The sequence below is a fragment of the Amblyraja radiata genome, unplaced genomic scaffold, assembly GCF_010909765.2.
Source record: "Amblyraja radiata isolate CabotCenter1 unplaced genomic scaffold, sAmbRad1.1.pri scaffold_903_ctg1, whole genome shotgun sequence".
Classification (NCBI taxonomy): Eukaryota; Metazoa; Chordata; class Chondrichthyes; order Rajiformes; family Rajidae; genus Amblyraja; species Amblyraja radiata.
The window spans coordinates 13,766-35,572 of NW_022630901.1; the positions used below are offsets into that span (position 1 = coordinate 13,766).

At 54.7% G+C, this 21,807-nt stretch overlaps 1 protein-coding gene across 1 annotated transcript; it reads right to left on the bottom strand.

The window, feature by feature from the left end:
* Positions 1–994: 994 nt before the first annotated feature.
* Positions 995–21,489, bottom strand: LOC116970459 (calcium-binding mitochondrial carrier protein SCaMC-1-like). Its single transcript, XM_033017097.1, has 9 exons — positions 21,338–21,489; positions 18,620–18,707; positions 14,598–14,709; positions 12,860–13,018; positions 9,043–9,195; positions 5,953–6,060; positions 4,692–4,859; positions 2,681–2,831; positions 995–1,349 (listed from the first exon to the last, which is right to left on the bottom strand). Exons 3-9 carry the CDS (start codon positions 14,706–14,708, stop codon positions 1,165–1,167), a joined length of 1,035 nt encoding a protein of 344 aa, XP_032872988.1. The 5' UTR covers position 14,709; positions 18,620–18,707; positions 21,338–21,489; the 3' UTR covers positions 995–1,164.
* Positions 21,490–21,807: the final 318 nt, after the last annotated feature.

Consider the following 21,807-nt stretch of genomic DNA (forward strand, 5'->3'; position numbering starts at 1 on the left):
GGGGATGGAAGCAGGGTCTCTGGTACTGTGAGGCAGCAGCACTACCCGCTGCGCCACCGTGCCGCCCACACCACCCAGTTTCCCCAGATTCCAACATAATGAGGTGCCCAGTCCCTGGACGTCCTGGACCAAGTTAGGACACATCCCACAGGGGGTCAAAGTGGACTTTCCGTTCACCAGCCAAAGCTTCAATCAGAGTTGACACACAAACCTGGGTAACACACGTGTGTGTGGGCTGGGGATCACACGCGTGTGGGCTGGGGATCACACGTATGTGTGGGCTGGGGAACACGTATGTGGGGGCTGGGGAACACGTGTGTGGGGGCTGGGGATCACATGTGTGGGGGCTGGGGAACATGTGTGTGCTGGTCTGGGGATCACACATGTGCTGGGCTGTGGACTACACATGTGTCAAGCTGGAGACCACGTGTGTCGGGCTGGGATTTGCTGAACACGGATGTGCGCTGGGCTAGAGACCACACGCGTGTTGTCTGGGGAACACGGTCCTTGGCGTGTCCCACTGAATGTCGGCACGGACACGGAGGATGGATGGATCCCATGGTGACCGGCTGAGGGTCTGAGGCCTCTTTGTGGTGGCTCAAGGTGCCACCCCAATGCATGGGTCTGCTGTTGGTGGGGATCAATGGTCAGCATGCACTCAATGGGCCGAAGGGTCTGTTTCCAGCGGGTATGATGGATGAGGAGCAGGGAAGTAGGTGTGGAGGTGGGGTGAGGTAGTGAGTGACTGGACGTCGGTGATCTGTGGTTCTGGGGCGGGAGTGGACGTCCGTGATCTGTGGTTCTGGGGCGGGAGTGGACGTTGGTGATCTGTGGTTCTGGGGCGGGAGTGGACGTCCGTGATCTGTGGTTCTGGGGCGGGAGTGGACGTTGGTGATCTGTGGTTCTGGGGCGGGAGTGGACGTCCGTGATCTGTGGTTCTGGGGCGGGAGTGGACGTTGGTGATCTGTGGTTCTGGGGCGGGAGTGGACGTCCGTGATCTGTGGTTCTGGGGCGGGAGTGGATGTTGGTGATCTGTGGTTCTGGGGCGGGAGTGGATGTTGGTGATCTGTGGTTCTGGGCGGGAGTGGATGTTGGTGATCTGTAGTTGTGGGCGTGAGTGGATGTTGGTGATCTGTGGTTCTGGGGCGGGAGTGGATGTTGGTCTCAGGTGGGGTTCATGCCCAAGGCCATCCTCATGCGCTCGTACACCACGTAGCTGATGCTGACGGCAGGGATGACCTTCATGAAGTTGGGAGCAAGCCCACGGTAGAGGCCAAAGGGACCCTCTTTGGCCACAATGTCCTGGAACATTTGCTTCATGCTGCGTTGCTGTGCTCCCTCCAACGATGCTGCAACAACAGTGGTACCTGGTCAATGAAACATGCGGCAGGAGTAATGTTCCCTTGTTACCCGCGAGGGGGCTGGGCTGAAGGTTACCCCAACTACCAGACACACCCTGGGGCAGAAATGGAGGCACTTCCTGGTCTGGACCACCTCGACTTTTAGTGGAACTTAAAAAACAAAAATGCTGGGAATACTTGTATCAGGCCACTGGGCCCCTCCAGCCTGTCCCACCCCCACCCCCACCCCCACCGTGATCAGGGCTGATCTGCCCCAGGCCACTGGGACCCTCCAGCCTGCCACATCCCCACCCCCACCGTGATCAGGGCTGATCTGCCCCAGGCCACTGGGACCCTCCAGCCTGCCACATCCCCACCCCCACCGTGATCAGGGCTGATCTGCCCCAGGCCACTCGGCCCCTCCAGCCTGTTGCACACCCACCCCCACCCCCATCCCCCAAGGGCAGTGAAGGGCAAGACAGGGAACTACAGGCCAGTGAGCCTGTGTCAGTGGTGGAGAAGTTACTAGAAGGGATTGTGACCGAGAGGCAGAGACATTCCCGGGATGACGGGACTGTCATATGCTGAGAGAATGGAGCAGCTGGGCTTGTACACTCTGGAGTTTAGAAGGATGAGAGGGCATCTTATTGAAACATATAAGATTATTAAGGGTTTGGACAGGCTAGAGGCAGGAAACAAGTTCCCAATGTTGGGGGAGTCCAGAACCAGGGGCCACAGTTTAAGAATAAGGGGTAAGCCATTTAGAACGGAGACGAGGAAACACTTTTTCACACAGGGTTGTGAGTCTGTGGAATTCTCTGCCTCAGAGGGCGGTGGAGGCTGGTTCTCTGGATACTTTCAAGAGAGAGCTAGATAGGGCTCTTAAAGATAGCGGAGTCAGGGGATATGGGGAGAAGGCAGGAGCGGGGTACTGATTGGGGCCATGATCACATTGAATGACGGTGCTGGCTCGAAGGGCCGAATGGCCTACTCCTGCACCTATTGTGACAAGGGGCAGTCAGTGCGTCTCTGTGTGGAGAATCTAGTCTCACCAGGAGGATTGACCACGGCAGGACAGTGGACATGGTGTCCATGGACTTTACAAAGGGGTAACAGCTCACCTTGTGCCTACATGCTTGTGTGGACCGGGGGGGTAGCTGGCCTGTTGACCACAGTGTGTGGGAGGGGGAGGTGTACGGATGGGGGGGGGGGTGGTGTATGGGGGGGGGAGGTGTACGGATGGGGGGGGGTGTATGGGGGGGGGTGTACGGATGGGGGGGGGGGGTGTGTGTATGGGGGTGGGGGGTGTATGGGGGGGGGGGTTAGGGGTAACAGCTCACCTTGTGCCTGCATGCGGGTGCGGACCAGGGCCAGGGGATAGCTGGCCAGTTGACCACAGGTGCTGGAGACGGTACCACACCCCAGCAGGACCAAGATCCCTGGGTTTGCGGAATCCTTGGCGTATTTGTTGAGCCAGGTCTGCTTCAATGTCTGCAGGCAGAGGAGAGGAGAGGATGGGTGAGAGGTAAATACAATGACATAGCTCTGTGTACAATCCCATCCTCTACACATCTGGTGAATGCACCACACCAACACCTGCACTGCAGGGGACATGACCTTGAGCTCGTCCTGTTAGCTGGTGTAACTGCACGAGAGGTCTACTCGCTCCAGTGTGTCAGCGTGGCCAGACTGAATCCACACCCTTTCTCAACTAGAGCTCCATGCATTATGATTACAACATCGCCTCTGACATCATTCAGCCCATCCCATTAGCTGAGGCCAGAGTGGCCTTTGTTTTCATGTCCAACCCCTGGTGAATCTGAGCAAGATTCTATGACTGGTGTCAGCTCGTTTCCAGCTCCTGTTTATAAAGCTGGAATCACCACCACTGCCTGTCGTTGGATGGTGCAGATGCTGGAGATCTCAAACACAAACCAATACACAGTACATCTCATGAACAGACCCTTCGGCCCACTATGTCTGTACTGCCCATGGTGTAAATGTCAACTAATCCCAGCAACTTGCCATGGCTTACGTTAAATCCTTCATTCCCTGCCCATTAAATGCGAGTCTAAATACCTCTCAAACCACATTGTTTAAGAAGGAACTGCAAATGCTGGAATATCAAAGGTAGACAAAAATGCTGGAGAAACTCAGCGGGTGAGGCAGCATCTGTGGAGCGAAGGAATAGGTGACGTTTCTGGTTTCGACCCAAAACGTCACCTTACCCGCTGAGTTTCTCCAGCATTTTTGTCGACCTCAAATCAGATTGATATGTTGCGGCATCTACCCAAGTGAAACTTTCCAGCCATTCACTGCTCTTGGTGTGAATAACGCCCCATAAATCTCTCTGACAAAGGTGGGTGCCTGGGGAGGAGGCCGGTGTTGTAGTGGTGTTTAAAAAGCTGAGATAAGATCAACGATGTGCAAGGAGTGTAGGGGCATGGATCATGTAGTTCAACCTGACCAACATCATGGTCAGCACAGACATTGTGGGCCGAAGGGCCTCTTCCTGTGCTGTACTATAGACAATAGGTGCAGGAGTAGACCATTTGGCCCTTTGAGCCAGCACCGCCATTCAATGTGATCATGGCTGATCATCCACAATCAGTACCCCGTTCCTGCCTTCTCCCCATATCCCCTGACTCCGCTATCTTTAAGAGCCCTATCTAGCTCTCTCTTGAAAGTATCCAGAGAACCGGCCTCCACCGCCCTCTGAGGCAGAGAATTCCACAGACTCACAACTCTGTGAGAAAAAGTGTTTCCTCGTCTCCGTTCTAAATGGCTAAACTGTGGCCCCTGGTTCTGGACTCCCCCAACATTGGGAACATGTTTCCTTCATTGGACAACATTCATCCCAGGAGTTACCCTGGTCACTCTGCAGTCGGAGTTGCCCTGGTCACTCTGCAGTCGGAGTTGCCCTGGTCACTCTGCAGTCGGAGTTGCCCTGGTCACTCTGCAGTCGGAGTTGCCCTGGTCACTCTGCAGTCGGAGTTGCCCTGGTCACTCTGCAGTCGGAGTTGCCCTGGTCACTCTGCAGTCGGAGTTGCCCTGGTCACTCTGCAGTCGGAGTTGCTCTGGTCACTCTGCAGTCGGAGTTGCCCTGGTCACTCTGCAGTCGGAGTTGCCCTGGTCACTCTGCAGTCGGAGTTGCCCTGGTCACTCTGCGCTGTAGGAGTTACCCTGGTCACTCTGCAGTCGGAGTTGCCCTGGTCACTCTGCAGTCGGAGTTGCCCTGGTCACTCTGCGCTGTAGGAGTTACCCTGGTCACTCTGCGCTGCCTCCAATGCTATCACCACATCCTGAAGGGCCTGTTATTCGCCGTGTGATTCAACACCTCTACAGACCTACCTCATAAATGGCCAGATCGATGCCAGCGTATGGAATAATGCCCAGAATATTTGGAATGTAGCCTTTGTAGAAAGCAATCAGCCCCTCGCTCCTCCAAATCTTCTTCACGCAATCCCCCACTCCCGAGTATTGGCCTGTCTTACGCAGAGCCATCCTGGTCTTCAGGACCTGTCGTGGTGAGAGAAAGACAAGGCGTTTGGTTTCTCTCCCAACCACCATTCAATGCTGGCACCGTGCCCACACCCCCTCGCTGTGCCCGCCCGCCATCTCTCTGGGACATTGGGCATGGCCTGCAGTCTCTAATTCAGCTCTGCTCGCTCTCTCTCTCTGTTCTCTCTCTCTGCTCTGTCTCTGCCCTCTCTCCGTTCTCTCTCTGCCCTCTCTGTTCTCTCTCTCTGTTCTCTCTGTGCCCACGCTCTGCTCTCTCTCTCTCTCTGTTCTCTCCGCCCGCGCTCTCTCTCTCTCTGTGCCCTCTCTCTCTCTCTGTGCCCTCTCTCTCTGCCTGCGCTCTCTCTCTGCCCGCGCTCTCTTTCTCTGGGACGTTGGGCGTGAACCAGTCTCTAATTCAGCTCTGCTCTCTCTCTGCTCTCTGATCTCTCTCTGTTCTCTGTGCCCTCTCTGTGCCCTCTCTCTGTGCCCTCTCTCTGCCTGCGCTCTCTCTCTGTTCTCTCCGCGCTCTCTCTCTGTTCTCTCCGCGCTCTCTCTCTCTCTGTGACGTTGGGCGTGACCTACAGTCTCTAATTCAGCTCTGCTCTCTCTCTGCTCTCTGATCTCTCTCTGTTCTCTGTGCCCTCTCTCTCTCTCTCTCTCTCTGTGCCCTCTCTCCATGCTCTCTCTCTCTCTCTGTTCTCTGTGCCCTCTCTCTCTCTCTCTGTGCCCTCTCTCCGTGCCCTCTCTTTCTCTCTCTGTTCTCTGTGCCCTCTCTGCTCTCTCTGTGCCCTCTCTCTCTGTGCCCTCTCTCCGTGCTCTCTCTCTCTGGGACGTTGGGCGTGACCTACAGTCTGTGCACTTCATGAAACTCCAACTTGGCCTCAGCTCTGAGCTGTGACGGGTGCAGTTCATCCATTGGGGGCCAGATGGCAGCATTGAGCCCAGGTGGGAGAGTCCAGAGCAGGAGATGTGATGGTGGTTGTGGGACTGGGAGAGTTGGGGGATGTGGGCAGATTGTGGCTGCTTTTGTGCTGGGAGAATCTTGTGCATGGCCCTGTGAATCATCTGACATTGCCTGTGGCTTTGAGGCCCGTGTCACATCTGTACCCACCTCCATTGGGTAAATGGTGGTCTGAGCTGTGGCACCAGCTAGTGATCCTGCGATGAACCTCTCGTGTGTACGGATGTTTTCACAATTGGGAGCGATGAGTTTCTTGTACTGTAAGACAAAGCGAGTGAGAGACAAAGACCATCTGATCCCACCCTCCACATATGTACACCTCCCAGTACATGAGACATCTCTGGACTGCAATCCTCACCCAGGATGATGATCACTCGGGAGAGGATGGCAGCCGGACAATGGAGAGGGTGACATTAGGGAGATCCAGGCAGTGGGTGAAGTCCAACCTCTGTATTCACCCAGGGTGGGACAGTGAGTTGACAGAGACAGAAGAGACTTCAGATGCCAGCATCTGTAGCAAAAAAACTAATGCCAGGGGAACTGGGATCTGGCGAGTTAGAGAGAAGGGGCCGTCCCACTTTCACCACCTAATTCACAACCTGTTTTACTCGTGGACATTTTTCATCAGGCTAGAAAAACGCTCCGACCTACTTGATGCCACGAGTACCTACGACTAGCATCACGGCCTGCTACGCCCTCCTACACCCTCGTAACGACCATGCTGCGAGTACGAGTCAAGGGCAAACTCGGCAGAGGTTGTGAGTTAGGTGATGACAGTGGGACAGCCCCTATAGTCTGGAGTGTATCGTATCGAGGAGGGTGAATGTCCTGGCTGTGGCATTGCTCTCATTTCCATTTTGCCTCACTTCATAGAGGGAGGCCATTTGGCCCATCAAGTCTATGCTAGCTCACATCCAACCCCCCCGCCCCCCAATATTTTTCCCTACAATCTATTTCCCCCACATTTCCACAGGCAGGGGTGTTAGGGGTTACGGGGAGAAGGCAGGAGAATGGCGTTTGACAATAGACAACAGGAGTAGGCCATAGGAGGGAGATAGATCAGCCATGATTGAATGGCTGCGTAGACATGATGGGCCAAATGGCCTGATTTGGCTCTAACACTTATGAACAACCCCCTCCCCATCTAGATTCAGTGGGAAACTGGCAGAGTGGTGGCGGGATAGGCTGGTGCCATTTCCTGGAGTAGAAGAGGCTGAGGGGTGACCCTGAGAGGTTTATAACATTGAGGGGCACAAAGAGGGAAGATGTTCACACTTTTCCCCCAGACTAGAGGGCAGAGCTTTGTGGTGGTGTAAGGGGCATGTTGTCCACAGGGGGTGGTGTGTATGTGGAACAAACTGCCACAGGAAGCTGCAGAAGGAGTACAATAACAACATTTAAAACATCTTAAACAATTACATGGTTAGGAAAGGTTTCATAGAAACACAGAAAAATAGGTGCAGGAGGAGGCCATTCGGCCCTTCGAGCCAGCACCACCACTCAATATGATCATGGCTAATCATCCACAATCAGTACCCTGTTCCTGCATTCTCCCCATAATCCCTTGATTCCGTTAGCCCGAAGAGCTAAATCTAACTCTCCCTTGAAAACATCCAGTGAATCGACCTCCACTGTGTTCTGTGGCAGAGAATTCCACAGATTTACAACTCTCTGGGTGAAAAGGTTTTTCCTCATCTCAGCCCTAAATGGCCGACCCCTTAATCTTAAACTGTGATCCCTGGTTCTGGACTCCCCCAACATCGGGAACATTTTTCCTGCATCTAGCCTGTCCAAACCCTTAAGAATTTTATGTTTCTATAAGATCCCCTCTCATCATTCTAAATTCCAGCGAATACAAGCCCAGTCGACCCATTCTTTCATCATATGACAGTCCCGCCATCCCGGGAATTAACCTGGTGAACCTACGCTGCACTCCCTCAATAGAAAGAATGTCCTTCCTTAAATTAGGAGACCAAAACTCCACACAATACTCCAGTTGCGGTTTCACCAGGGCCCTATACAACTGCAGAAGGTCTCCTTGCTCCTAAACTCAAATCCTCTCCCAATGAAGTCCAACATACCATTAGCTTTCTTCACTGCCTGCTGTACCTGCATGCTTACTTTCAGTGACTGATGTACAAGCACACCCAGATCTCGTTGTACTTCCCCTTTTCCTAATCTGACTCCATTTAGATAATAATCTGCCTTCCTGTTCTTGCCACCAAAGTGGATAACCTCACATTTATCCTCATTATACTGCATCTGCCATGCATCTGCCCACTCACCCAGCCTATCCAAGTCACCCTGCATTCTCATAGCATCCTCATCGCAGCTCACACTGCCACCCACCTTTGTGTTATCCGCAAACTTGGAGATGTTACATTTAATTCCCTCGTCTAAATTGTTAATATTGTAAATAGCTGGGGTCCCAGCACTGAGCCTTGCGGCACCCCACTAGTCACTGCCTGCCATTCTGAAAAGGACCCGTTAATTCCTACTATTTGTTTCCTGTCTGCCAACCAGTTCTCTATCCATGTCAATACTGCCCCCAAGTACCATGTGTTCTAATTTTGCACACTAATCTCTGGTGTGTTTCAATGGATATGAGCAGAATATGGGCAAATAGCACTATCTTTGATAGGGTATCTTGGTCAGCATTGACTAGTTGGGCCGAAGGGCCTGTTTTGCTGCTGTGTGGCTCTCTGACTGGAGCCCTGAAAGGCAGCAAGGATGGACGAGATGATGCTGCTGGCAGTCTGGGGTGTGGTGCGGAGATGGTGACGTGTGCGGAGGTACAGAACCGTCACCGGCCCACCTGTCTGCCTGGGATTCCCTTACATTTGAGGGGATGAGGGCCAGGGGAGACGTCTGGGCAGGTGACAGGCCCTCTGTGGTCTCTGTGACTGCAGACACAAACCTGCATTCTCACACACACCTGTACCTGCATTCTCACACACACCTGTACCTGCATTCTCACACACACCTGTACCTGCATTCTCACACACCTGTACCTGCATTCTCACACACACCTGTACCTGCATTCTCACACACCTGTACCTGCATTCTCACACACACCTGTACCTGCATTCTCACACACCTGTACCTTCGTTCTCTCACACCTGTACCTGCGTTCTCACACATCTGTACCTTCGTTCTCACACATCTGTACCAGCGTTCTCTCACACACCTGTACATGGAGACTCACACACCTGTACCTGCGTTCTCACACACAGCCAGTACCTGTTCATAGGCCATGAACTTGATGGCTGTTTCTGGGGCGATCTTCACCACGTTCATCCCGTTTCCCCGCCACAGAGAAATCGCTCCCCCCTCCTTCAACATCTGCTTGAAACCGCCGAACATACTCATCTGGTTGGTTTTGGAAGCATGAACCTAGTTTTAAACAATTCAACATTCAGTAAATGAATAAACATCTTATCTGACGTACAACAGAAACACAGATAGATAGACACAGAGTGCTGGAGTAGCTCAGCGGGTCAGGCAGCATCTGTGGAGAACATGGATAGGTGATGTTTCACAGAGTGCTGGAGTAACTCAGCGGGTCAGGCAGCATCTATCGAGCGAAGTAAATAGGTAACATTTCGGGTCGAAACCCTTCTTCAGACCTAACCCTTTTGAAGAAGGGTTTCAACCCGAAACGTTGGATATTCCTTCGCTCCATAGATGCTGCCACAACCGCTGAGTTTCTCCAGCATTTTTGTCTACACACGTTTAATCCACTCTTGGGGAGACAGGGCCTCACTGTGTGTGGGAGAGACAGGGCCTCACTGTGTGTGGGAGACAGGGCCCCACTGTGTGTGGGAGACAGGGCCCCACTGTGGGGAGACAGGGCCTCACTGTGTGTGGGAGAGACAGGGCCCCACTGTGGGGAGACAGGGCCTCACTGTGTGTGGGAGAGACAGGGCCCCACTGTGTGTGGGAGACAGGGCCCCACTGTGTGTGGGAGACAGGGCCCCACTGTGGGGAGACAGGGCCTCACTGTGTGTGGGAGAGACAGGGCCCCACTGTGTGTGGGAGACAGGGCCCCACTGTGTGTGGGAGAGACAGGGCCCCACTGTGTGTGGGAGACAGGGCCCCACTGTGTGTGGGAGAGACAGGGCCCCACTGTGTGTGGGAGAGACAGGGCCCCACTGTGTGTGGGAGACAGGGCCCCACTGTGTGTGGGAGACAGGGCCCCACTGTGTGTGGGAGACAGGGCCCCACTGTGTGTGGGAGAGACAGGGCCCCACTGTGTGTGGGAGAGACAGGGCCCCACTGTGTGTGGGAGACAGGGCCCCACTGTGTGTGGGAGACAGGGCCCCACTGTGGGAGACAGGGCCCCACTGTGTGTGGGAGACAGGGCCCCACTGTGTGTGGGAGACAGGGCCCCACTGTGTGTGGGAGACAGGGCCCCACTGTGTGTGGGAGACAGGGCCCCACTGTGTGTGGGAGACAGGGCCCCACTGTGTGTGGGAGACAGGGCCTCACTGTGTGTGGGAGACAGGGCCCCACTGTGTGTGGGAGACAGGGCCTCACTGTGTGTGGGAGACAGGGCCTCACTGTGTGTGGGAGACAGGGCCTCACTGTGTGTGGGAGACAGGGCCCCACTGTGGGGAGACAGGGCCTCACTGTGTGTGGGAGACAGGGCCCCACTGTGTGTGGGAGACAGGGCCTCACTGTGTGTGGGAGACAGGGCCCCACTGTGTGTGGAGACAGGGCCCACTGTGTGTGGGAGACAGGGCCCCACTGTGTGTGGGAGACAGGGCCCCACTGTGTGTGGGAAGGCCCACTGGTGTGGAGACAGGGCCTCACTGTGTGTGGGAGACAGGGCCCCACTGTGTGTGGGAGACAGGGCCTCACTGTGTGTGGGAGACAGGGCCCCACTGTGGGGGAGACAGGGCCCCACTGTGTGTGGGAGAGACAGGGCCCCACTGTGTGTGGGAGACAGGGCCCCACTGTGGGGGAGACAGGGCCCCACTGTGTGTGGGAGACAGGGCCCCACTGTGGGGAGACAGGGCCCCGTTGTGTGTGGGAGACAGGGCCCCACTGTGTGTGGGAGAGACAGGGCCCCACTGTGTGTGGGAGACAGGGCCCCACTGTGTGTGGGAGAGACAGGGCCCCACTGTGTGTGGGAGATAGGGCCCCACTGTGGGGGAGACAGGGCCTCACTGTGTGTGGGAGACAGGGCCCCACTGTGTGTGGGAGAGACAGGGCCCCACTGTGTGTGGGAGACAGGGCCCCACTGTGGGGGAGACAGGGCCCCACTGTGTGTGGGAGACAGGGCCCCACTGTGGGGAGACAGGGCCCCATTGTGTGTGGGAGACAGGGCCCCACTGTGGGGAGACAGGGCCCCACTGTGTGTGGGAGATACAGGGCCTCACTGTGTGTGGGAGACAGGGCCCCACTGTGTGGGGGAGACAGGGCCCCACTGTGTGTGGGAGACAGGGCCCCACTGTGGGGAGACAGGGCCCCACTGTGTGTGGGAGACAGGGCCCCACTGTGGGGAGACAGGGCCCCACTGTGTGTGGGAGACAGGGCCCCACTGTGGGGAGACAGGGCCCCACTGTGTGTGGGAGAGACAGGGTCCCACTGTGGGGAGACAGGGCCCCACTGTGTGTGGGAGACAGGGCCCCACTGTGGGGAGACAGGGCCTCACTGTGAGTTTAAAGGGGATGTGGGAACATCATGTGGGAACAGCGCCCAGTGAAATGGATACAGAAGTATAGATATTCTCAAACAATTAGATCATGGCCATGAGTTTTACATACTAACACTGCAGAAGTCTCTCTTCTACTCATTTTGTGTGTGGATGATAACCCTACCCATATTGATCAATGAACCATGCCACAGGAGCATAGAGTCACCCAGCAGGGAAACAGGCCCTTCAGCCCAACTTGCCCATGCCGACCAAGGTGCCCGCCCCATTATCCCACCTGTCCACGCTTGGTCCATATCCCTCTCACAGAGAGTGGTGAGTCTGTGGAATTCTCTGCCTCAGAGGGCGGTGGAGGCTGGTTCTCTGGATACTTTCAAGAGAGTTAGATAGGGCTCTTAAAGATAGCGGAGTCAGGGGATATGGGGAGAAGGCAGGAACGGGGTACTGATTGGGGATGATCAGCCATGATCACATTGAATGGCGGTGCTGGTTCGAAGGGCCGAATGGCCAACTCCTGCACTTATTGTCTATCTTTTATACCCGCCTCCACAACCTCCTCTGGCAGCTCGCTCCATACACCCACCACCCAGATACCTATGCCCTGACAATTTAAAGCAGTTATTATAACCAAGTCTCTAGAAGGTTCTCAACATCTATATTAGAATCTAATGTACACAACAATCCCAGAATACTGGGGGATTATCTCCCTGTGAAACGACCTTTAAATTAGAATGAAAATTAACAAACACTGTTGATGCTCTAAATTTGAAAAAAACATCGGTAAGCGCGGGCGGGCATGCTGCAGGTCAGGCAGCATCAGTGGAGAGAGAAGGAGAGTTAATGAGAGCACAGGGTTTGACTTCCAGTGGTGGCCTCAGCTTGAAATGGGTATAGGTTTTCTCACCACAAATGCAGCCTAAACTATTACCTACTCCTGGTCATTATAATCTTATTTCAGATTTATTTTTACATTGTACACATTACAAAGCACAGACTTTAGCGTTTAAACTGTAACAACAGATTTCACGACCCCTGGGAATGTATAGAGGGGTACAGAAGGCACCTCTGCTACACATGGCTGTAGTGTAGTGTAGAGATGCAGCATAGAAACAGACCCCTGGGCCCACACCGACCAGCGATCCCTGCACATTAACACAACCTGACACACACTGGGGACAACCTTTACATTTACACCAAGCCAATTAACCTACAAACTAGTACGTCATTGTAGTGTGGGAGGAAACCGAAGATCTCGGAGAAACCCCATGCAGGTCACGGGGAGAACGTACAAACTCCGTAGTGACAGCACCCGTAGTCAGCATTGAACCCTGGTCTCTGGCACCGTGAGGCAGCAGCTCTACCCGCTGTGCCACTGTGCCGCTCAGTAAAATTGCCACTGACCTGCATGAGGACTTTGAGGCGATCCAGGGGGGCTGTACCCGTGCGTGACACAGCTCCCGCCACTGCCCCAGACAGTAGCTGCCTCCACCACATGCCCGACTTCCTCTCCTCTTCGGTGAACTCATCAGGGATGGTCACGCTTTCGCCGATATCCAGGACCTGCGGGCATCGGTGCACAGTTATCGAGGGCAAGAGCACAGGCATCAAGGACAAGGGGGGAGTGACAATGATGCTGTCAGCATCACACATGGCACAGTACAACTGTCATAATCACTCATTATTCATCATGCCTCACATTCAATGGCAGCTTCGCCTACCTCTCGTCTTTCTTTTGTTATTCTTAGTGTGTTTTAAAACTTTGTGTTAATGTTCTCTGGTTTGTTTTATGTGGGGGGGGGGGGGGGGCGAGGGGGGAGGGGGAAACTTTCTTCAATCTCTTACCTTGCCGGAGGTGCGATTGTTTTCCGGATCGTATCTCCGGTCGTTCTGCAGCCTAACATCATGGAGCTGGCGGCCTTGCTCGGGACTGACTTTGAGCCCCACCGCGGGGCCGTGGACTGACCATCGGGGCTGATTCCTTGCCTGGGATCGACGCTACAACCGCAGCCTGCGGACTTTAACATCGAGGAGCTTTTGGAGCTTCCCGACGTCGGTCTCAAGCCGAGACTAGCTGACCAGCTCTGACCCGGGGTCAGATTGCCTGGCGCGGGGGAGCTGAGTTTACCCCCCCCCCCCCCGCCCCGCCCAATGCAGGAGCTGATCGCCCCGACGAGGAGGCCCACCGCCGGCTACGGGAGTAAGATCGTCCCGGCAACGGAAGGCTCGAGACCCCCGACCGCAGGAGGACAATGAAGGGAAGAGATTGAACTTTTTGTCGCCTTCCATCACAGTGAGGAATGTGGAGGAGTCACTGTGGTGGATGTTTATATTAAAATGTATTTTGTGTGTTCTGTTGCTTTTTATTGGTATGACTGTACGGCAAATCAAATTCCTCGTATGTTGCAAATATTTGCCCAATAAAGTACGATTCTGATTTGCTGCAGTATATTCCGTTTACTGCAACACGTTAGACTGGCACTGACTGCCACACAGGGGGGGCTCTGCTGGGGGGGGGGGGGGCTCTGCTGGAGGGTGGGGGCTCTGCTGGAGGGGGGGGGGGGCTATGCTGGAGAGGGGGCTCTGCTGGAGGGGGGGGGGCTCTGCTGGAGGGGGGGCTCTGCTGGAGGGGGGGGCTCTGCTGGAGGGGGGGGCTCTGCTGGAGATGGGGGGGGGCTCTGCTGGAGGGGGGGGCTCTGCTGGAGGGGGGGGGCTCTGCTGGAGGGGGTGGGCGCTCTGCTGGAGGGGGGGGCTCTGCTGGAGGGGGGGGGGCTCTGCTGGAGAGAGGGGGGGGCTCTGCTGGAGAGAGGGGGGGCTCTGCTGGAGAGAGGGGGGCTCTGCTGGAGAGAGGGGGGCTCTGCTGGAGAGAGGGGGGGCTCTGCTGGAGAGAGGGGGGCTCTGCTGGAGAGAGGGGGGCTCTGCTGGAGAGAGGGAGGGCTCTGCTGGAGGGGGGGGGGCTCTGCTGGAGGGGGAGCCTCTGCTGGAGGGGGGGGGCTCTGCTGGAGGGGGGAGCCTCTGCTGGAGGGGGGGGGGCCCTCTGCTGGAGGGGGGGGCCTCTGCTGGAGGGGGGGGGGCTCTGCTGGAGAAGCGGGTCGCAGCCAAGATGCTACAGGCATGAAGAGTAAAATCCCTCTGTGCTCACCGTAGAGTGTTTCCAGAACTGGATGATTTCCTGAATACTGGTTGCCGGATTGAAGATGAAGTGGTCACGCCATTCGTTCCAGTCAATGGTCATGGTGCCATCTTCATCCATGCTGTGGAGAGAAGCAATGGTGAGGTCAGGGTGTATGCTCCGTCCCCGCACGCTCTCCACCCAACAACACTACGTTACAGAACCCTCCCTGCAAACAGCCTGAAAGTTAAACCCCTCTACGACTCCTACATCAGGAAAACAGGCCATTCGGCCCATTCAGTCAAGACCAGCCATGAACACTCATTTACACTGACCTCATTATATTTTCTCTACGCCTTCCCATCAGTAACTCCTCAAACAGCTCTGCTTATCCACACAGCAGGATAATGTACCGTGGTCAACATAGTCAATAGACAATAGACAATAGGTGCAGGATTAGGCCATTCGGCCCTTCGAGCCAGCACCACCATTCACTGTGATCATGGCTGATCATCCCCAATCAGTACCCCGTTCCTGCCTTCTCCCCATATCCCCTGACTCCGCTATCTTTAAGAGCCCTATCTAGCTCTCTTGAAAGTATCCAGAGAACCGGCCTCCACCGCCCTCTGAGGCAGAGAATTCCACAGACTCACCACTCTCTGTGTGAAAAACTATTTCCTCATCTCTGTTCTAAATGGCTTACCCCTTATTCTTAAACTGTGGCCCCTGGTTCTGGACTCCCCCCAACAACGGGAACATGCCTCCTGCCTCTAGCGTGTCCAAACCCTTAACAATCTTATATGTTTCAATAAGATGCCCTCTCATCCTTCTAAACTCCAGGGTGTACAAGCCCAGCCGCTCCATTCTCTCAGCATATGACAGTCCCACCATCCCGGGAATTAACCTGGTGAACCTACGCTGCACTCCCTCAATAGCCACCAACCCACAGAGATTGGTAACCCCACCCTGGGGATCCGAGCGGGATCCAGGTCGAGATTGAACGCGGAACAGGGGAGCTGTGCGGCAGCAGCTCCACCCACTGCACCAAGACATCGCTGCTGCTTCAGACATACTGAATAAACAATCAGAAAATACTGAAATATAAACGCGTGCAAATGCTGAAAACATGACATAAAAATCAAAGATGTTGCAAGTAAGTTTTAATCTGCAATTTGAGAGGGAGGTTAAATACCACCAGGGGGCGACGCACGATGGCAGCCTCGCCAATGGTCTGTCTGTCTTTTCGTCTTTTTTGTTATTTTTAGTGTGTTTTAAAAGTTTGTGTTAATGTTCTCTGGTTTGTTTTATGTGGGGGGTGAGGGGGGGGGGGGGGGGGAAACTTTCTTCAATCTCTTACCTTGCCGGAGATGTGATTGTTTTCCGGATCGTATCTCCGGTCGTTCTGCAGCCTAACATCATGGAGTTGGCGGCCTTGCTCGGGACTGACTTTGAGCCCCACCTCGGGGCCGTGGACTTACCATCGGGGATCGATCCATTGCCTGGGATCAACGCTACAACCGCTGCCTGCGGATTTCACCATCGAGGAGCTCGCAGTCTCGGGATGAGACCGACGTCGGAAGCTCCAACGATGCAGAAAGTTTGACCAGCCCCGACCCGGGGTAGATCGCCCGGCGCGGGGGAGCTGAGATTCCCCCCCAATGCAGGAGCTTGATCACCCCAACACGGAGCCAAGATCGTCCCGTCAACCAGAGGCTAGGGGCCCCCGACCACGGGAGGACAAAGAAGGGAAGCGGTACACAAAATGCTGGAGAAACTCAGCGGGTGAGGAAAAAGGAGGAGGAGGAGCCCGAGGGCTGGGGGATGGGAGGAGACAGCCCGAGGGCTGAGGAAGGGGAGGAGACAGCAAGGGCTAACAAAATTGGGAGAATTCAATGTTCAAGCCCGCAGGATGCAGACTCCCCAAGCGGAATATGAGATGCTGTTCCTCCAATTTCCGGTGTTGCTCACTCTGGCCATGGAGACGACCCAGGACAGAGAGGTCGGATTCGGAATGGGAGGGGGAGTTGAAGTGCTGAGCCACCGGGAGGTTAGGTTGGTTATTGCGGACTGAGCGGAGGTGTTCGGCGAAATGATAGCCCAACCTCTGCTTGGTCTCACCGATGTAGATCAGCTGACATCTAGAGCAGCGGACGCAGTAGATGAGGTTGGAGGAGATACAGGTGAACCTCTGTCGCACCTGGAACGACTGCTTGGGTCCTTGAATGGAGTCGAGGGGGGAGGTAAAGGGACAGGTGTTGCATCTCTTGCGGTTGCAAGGGAAAGTGCCCGGGGAGGGGGTGGTACGGGAGGGAAGGGAAGAATTGACAAGGGAGTTATGGAGGGAGCGGTCTTTGCAGAAGGCAGACATGGGGGGAGATGGGAAGATGTGGCGAGTGGTGGGGTCACGTTGGAGGTGGCGAAACTGACGGAGGATTATTTATTGTATGTGATGGCTGGTGGGGTGAAAGGTGAGGACTAGGGGGACTCTGCCCTTGTTGCGAGTGCGGGGATGGGGAGAGAGAGCAGTGTTGCGGGGTATGGTAGAGACCCTGGTGCGAGCCTCATCTATGGTGGAGGAGGGGAAACCCCGTTCCCTGAAGAGCGAGGACATTTCCGATGCCCTGGTGTGGAACGCCTCATCCTGGGAGCAGATGCGGCGTAGACGGAGGAATTAGGAGTAGGGGATGGAGTCCTTACAGGAGGCAGGGTGGGAAGAAGTGTCGTCCAGATAGCCATGGGAGTCAGTAGGTTTATAGTGGATGTCGGTCAGAAGTCTATCACCTGCGATGAAGATAGTGAGGTCAAGGAATGGTAGGGAAGTGTCGGAAATGGTCCAGGTGTATTTGAGTGCCGGATGGAAGTTGGTGGTGAAATGGATGAAGTCAGTGAGTTGTGTGTGGGTGCAGGAGGTGGCGCCAAAGCAGTCGTCGTTGAACTTTTTGTCGCCTTCCATCACGGTGAGGAATGTAGAGGAGTCACTGTGATGGATGTTTATGTTAAAATGTATTTTGTGTGTTCTGTTGCTTTTTATTGGTACGACTGTACGGCAAATCAAATTCCTCGTATGTTTCAAAACGTACTTGGCTAATAAAGTATGATTAAATCAGAAGTGTCAGTGTGCAGTTGAAGGAGACTATGAAGGTACGAGAGAGGAGCTGGCCAATGTCGACTGGAAAAGGATCCTAGCAGGAATGACGGTGGAACAGCAATGGCAGGGATTTCTAGGCATAATCCAGAAGATGCAGGATCATTTCATTCCAAAGAGGAAGAAAGATTCTAAGGGGAGTAAGAGGCAACCGTGGCTGACGAGGGATTCAGGATCAGTTCCTGTGGATTGGAGGGTAGCTAATGTTATCCCACATTACAAGAAAGGAGCAAGAGAGAAAACGGGGAATTATAGACCAGTTAGCCTGACATCGGTGGTGGGGAAGATGCTGGAGTCAATTATTAAAGAAGTAATAACAGCACATTTGGATAGCAGTAAAAGGATCGGTCCAAGTCAGCATGGATTTACAAAGGGGAAATCCTGCTTGACTAATCTTGGATGGAGATGGCACCATGACCAACGGTCCAGAGAACATTGATGGAAGTACTATCCTGAGGGGGTAAAGTTGGGAAGGCAATAGGGAGAGAGGAGTGGGAGATTGCGAACTACTGCTGCATAGGGCAAGCACTGTGGGCCAAACAGCCGCCCCTCCCACTGTGAAACTATATAACGTCAGGGCTGCCTGGGTTCAGGAAGGTGGTGGAAAGAACTGCACACACTGGTTTAAACCAAAGATAGACACAGAGCTGCAGTAACTCAGCGGGACGGGCAGCATCTCTGGAGAGAAGGAATGGGTGATGTTTTGGGTCGAGACCCTTCTTCAGACTGATTCAGGAATGTGCTTCACTGGGCAGCAACAGCAAAGCTTTCAAACACGGCCACTCCTGAAAACCAACGACAGAAAACTCAACCGCCCACCCGCCACCGCCCTAGTGATTAAAGCTCAGGATTAAAGCACAGTTTAAATAAAGGCGTGTTTCCGGCAAGTTCCAGGAAGCGAGCTTACGAGTGGAGAATCTTCTTTGCATTCTGAGGACTGATGTTGATTCCCAGAGACTTGAGCGACTGGACAATTTCAACTGTGTCAATCCTGCCTAAAATAAAACAGTACGTCAGTAGAACTCAGAAAGATTCAAATCGGCATCGTACAGCACAGGACTGCAGTGCAGAATGCAAGGGGCAGCATGGAATTGCAGTGCAGAATGCATGGGACAGCATGGAATTGCAGTGTAGAATGCACAGGACTGCAGTGTAGAATGTACAGGACTGCAGTGTAGAATGCATGGGACTGCAGTGTAGAATGCACAGGACTGTATGGGACTGCAATGCAGAATGCACAGGACTGCATGGGATTGCAATGCAGAATGCAAGGGGCAGCACAGGACCACAGCGTAGAATGCACAGGACTGCAGTGCCGAATGCACAGGACTGCATGGGACTGCAATGCAGAATGCACAGGACTGCATGGGATTGCAATGCAGAATGCAAGGGGCAGCACAGGACCACAGCGTAGAATGCACAGGACTGCAGTGCAGAATGCAAGGAACAGCATGGGACTGCAGTGCAGAATGCAAACGGCAGCATGGGACTGCAATGCAGAATGCAAGGAACAGCATGGGACTGCAATGCAGAATGCAAGCGGCAGCGTGGGACTGCAATGCAGAATGCACAGGACTGCAGTGCAGAATGCACAGGACTGCAGTGTAAAATGCAAGCGGCAGCATGGGACTGCAATGCAGAATGCAAGCGGCAGCGTGGGACTGCAGTGAGAATGCAAGGAACAGCATGGGACTGCAGTGCAGAATGCACAGGACTGCAGTGTAAAATGCAAGTGGCAGCGTGGGACTGCAGTGAGAATGCAAGGAACTGCATGGGACAGCAATGCAGAATGCAGGGGAATGCAAAGAACGAGCTGCCATAGGAGGTAGTTGAGGCAGGGACTATCCCATCGTTTAAGAAACAGTTGGAATGGTGCATGGATAGGACAGGTTTGGAGGGATTTGGACCAAATGCAGGCAAGTGGGAATAGTGTAGCTGGGACATTGTTGGCCGGTGTGGGCAAGTTGGGCCGAAGTGCCTGTTTCCGTGCTGTACCACTCTATGTCTCTATGACTGCAGTACAGAATGCAAGAGGCAGCATGGGACTGCAGTGTAGAATGCATGGGGGCTGCATGAGACTGCAGTACAGAATGCAAGGGGCAGCATGAGACTGCAGTACAGAATGCAAGAGGCAGCATGGGACTGCAGTACAGAATGCAAGGGGCAGCATGGGACTGCAGTACAGAATGCAAGGGGCAGCATGGGACTGCAGTACAGAATGCAAGGGGCAGCATGGGACTGCAGTACAGAATGCAAGGGCAGCATGGGACTGCAGTACAGAATGCAAGGGGCAGCATGGGACTGCAGTGCCATATACAAAGCACAGCAGAGAATACCAAAGAATGAAAGGCCCAGGTAGAGTGGCCGTGGAGCAGATGTGGGAGAGTCTAGGACCAGAGGACCGGAAGGGTTTAGAGAGATATGGGCCAAGGTGGGCAGGTGGGACTAGTGTAGATAGGGCACCTTGGTCAGTGTGGGCAACCTGGGAAGAAGGGCCTGTTTCCATGCGGTGTGGCAGAGGCCACTGCCGCAGAATAAAAGCATGTAGCTTTCCAAGGGAGATGTGGGAATTTCTTTAATCAGAGGGTGGTGAATCTGTGGACTCCATTATAACAGACAGCTGGGGAGGCCATCATTGGGTATTTTTAAAGTGGAAATTGATAGGTTTTCGATGAGTGATGTCATCACAGGTTATGGGGAGAAGCAGGAATGACGTTGAGAGGGAAATATAGATCAGCCATGATCAAATGGCTTAATTCTGCTCCTATAACTTATAGTCTTATAGGACTTGCCGATCGCTCTCTCCCCAGTATCCCCAGACCCCTCCTCCACCACCAGGCCAAACCCCTCCTCCACCACCAGGCCAAACCCTCCACCACCACCAGGCCAAACCCCTCCTCCACCACCACCAGGCCAAACCCCTCCTCCACCACCATCAGGCCAGACCCTCCTCCACCACCAGGCCAAACCCCTCCTCCACCACCAGGCCAAACCCCTCCTCCACCACCATCAGGCCAGACCCTCCACCACCACCAGGCCAAACCCCTCCTCCTCCACCACCAGGCCAAACCCTCCTCCTCCACCAGGCCAAACCCCTCCTCCACCACCACCAGGCCAAACCCCTCCTCCACCACCATCAGGCCAGACCCTCCTCCACCACCAGGCCAGACCCCTCCTCCACCACCAGGCCAAACCCCTCCTCCACCACCAGGCCAAACCCTCCACCACCACCAGGCCAAACCCCTCCTCCTCCACCACCAGGCCAAACCCTCCTCCTCCACCAGGCCAAACCCCTCCTCCACCACCACCAGGCCAAACCCCTCCTCCACCACCATCAGGCCAGACCCTCCTCCACCACCAGGCCAAACCCCTCCACCAGCAGGCCAAACCCCCCTCCACCACCAGGCCAAACCCCTCCTCCACCACCTCCTCCACCACCAGGCCAAACCCTCCTCCTCCACCAGGCCGAACCCCCCTCCACCACCAGGCCGAACACTCCTCCACCACCAGGACGAACCCTCCTCCTCCTCCTCCTCCTCCTCCACCACCACCACCACCACCACGCATCCACACCCCTTCCTCCCACTGTCAGGACAAGATTGTTTGCACGATAGCTCCAACCCACCATCATTGTTTTTATCCAAGCTTTTGAAGGCCAGTCGCAGTTTCGTCTCATGGTCTTGGAGGTAGTTAGCGAACTCTTTAAAGTCCAGTTCTTGGTCTGCATTACTGTCCCCAGAGCTGAGTATTTTCTATTAAAAAGAAGAATGTAAGAGTCAAGAGTGAGATGCATGGACAGAGCCTCCTGGTCCCACATCAAGCACCCCTCTCAATCATACCGTGTGAAGCAGTCCCTTTATAGAGTCAAGCAGCCCTTTCCCCAACACAGAACATTCCCACATCCATCATCACCTTCCCCAGAACACAATATACAAACCAGCACAGGCCAGCCCCACACCCCTCCCACACCCACACTCACACCCACACCCAGCCCCACACCCAGCCCCACACCCCTCCCACACCCACACCCCTCCCACACTCACACCCACACCCAGCCCCACACCCAGCCCCACACCCACACCCAGCTCCACACCC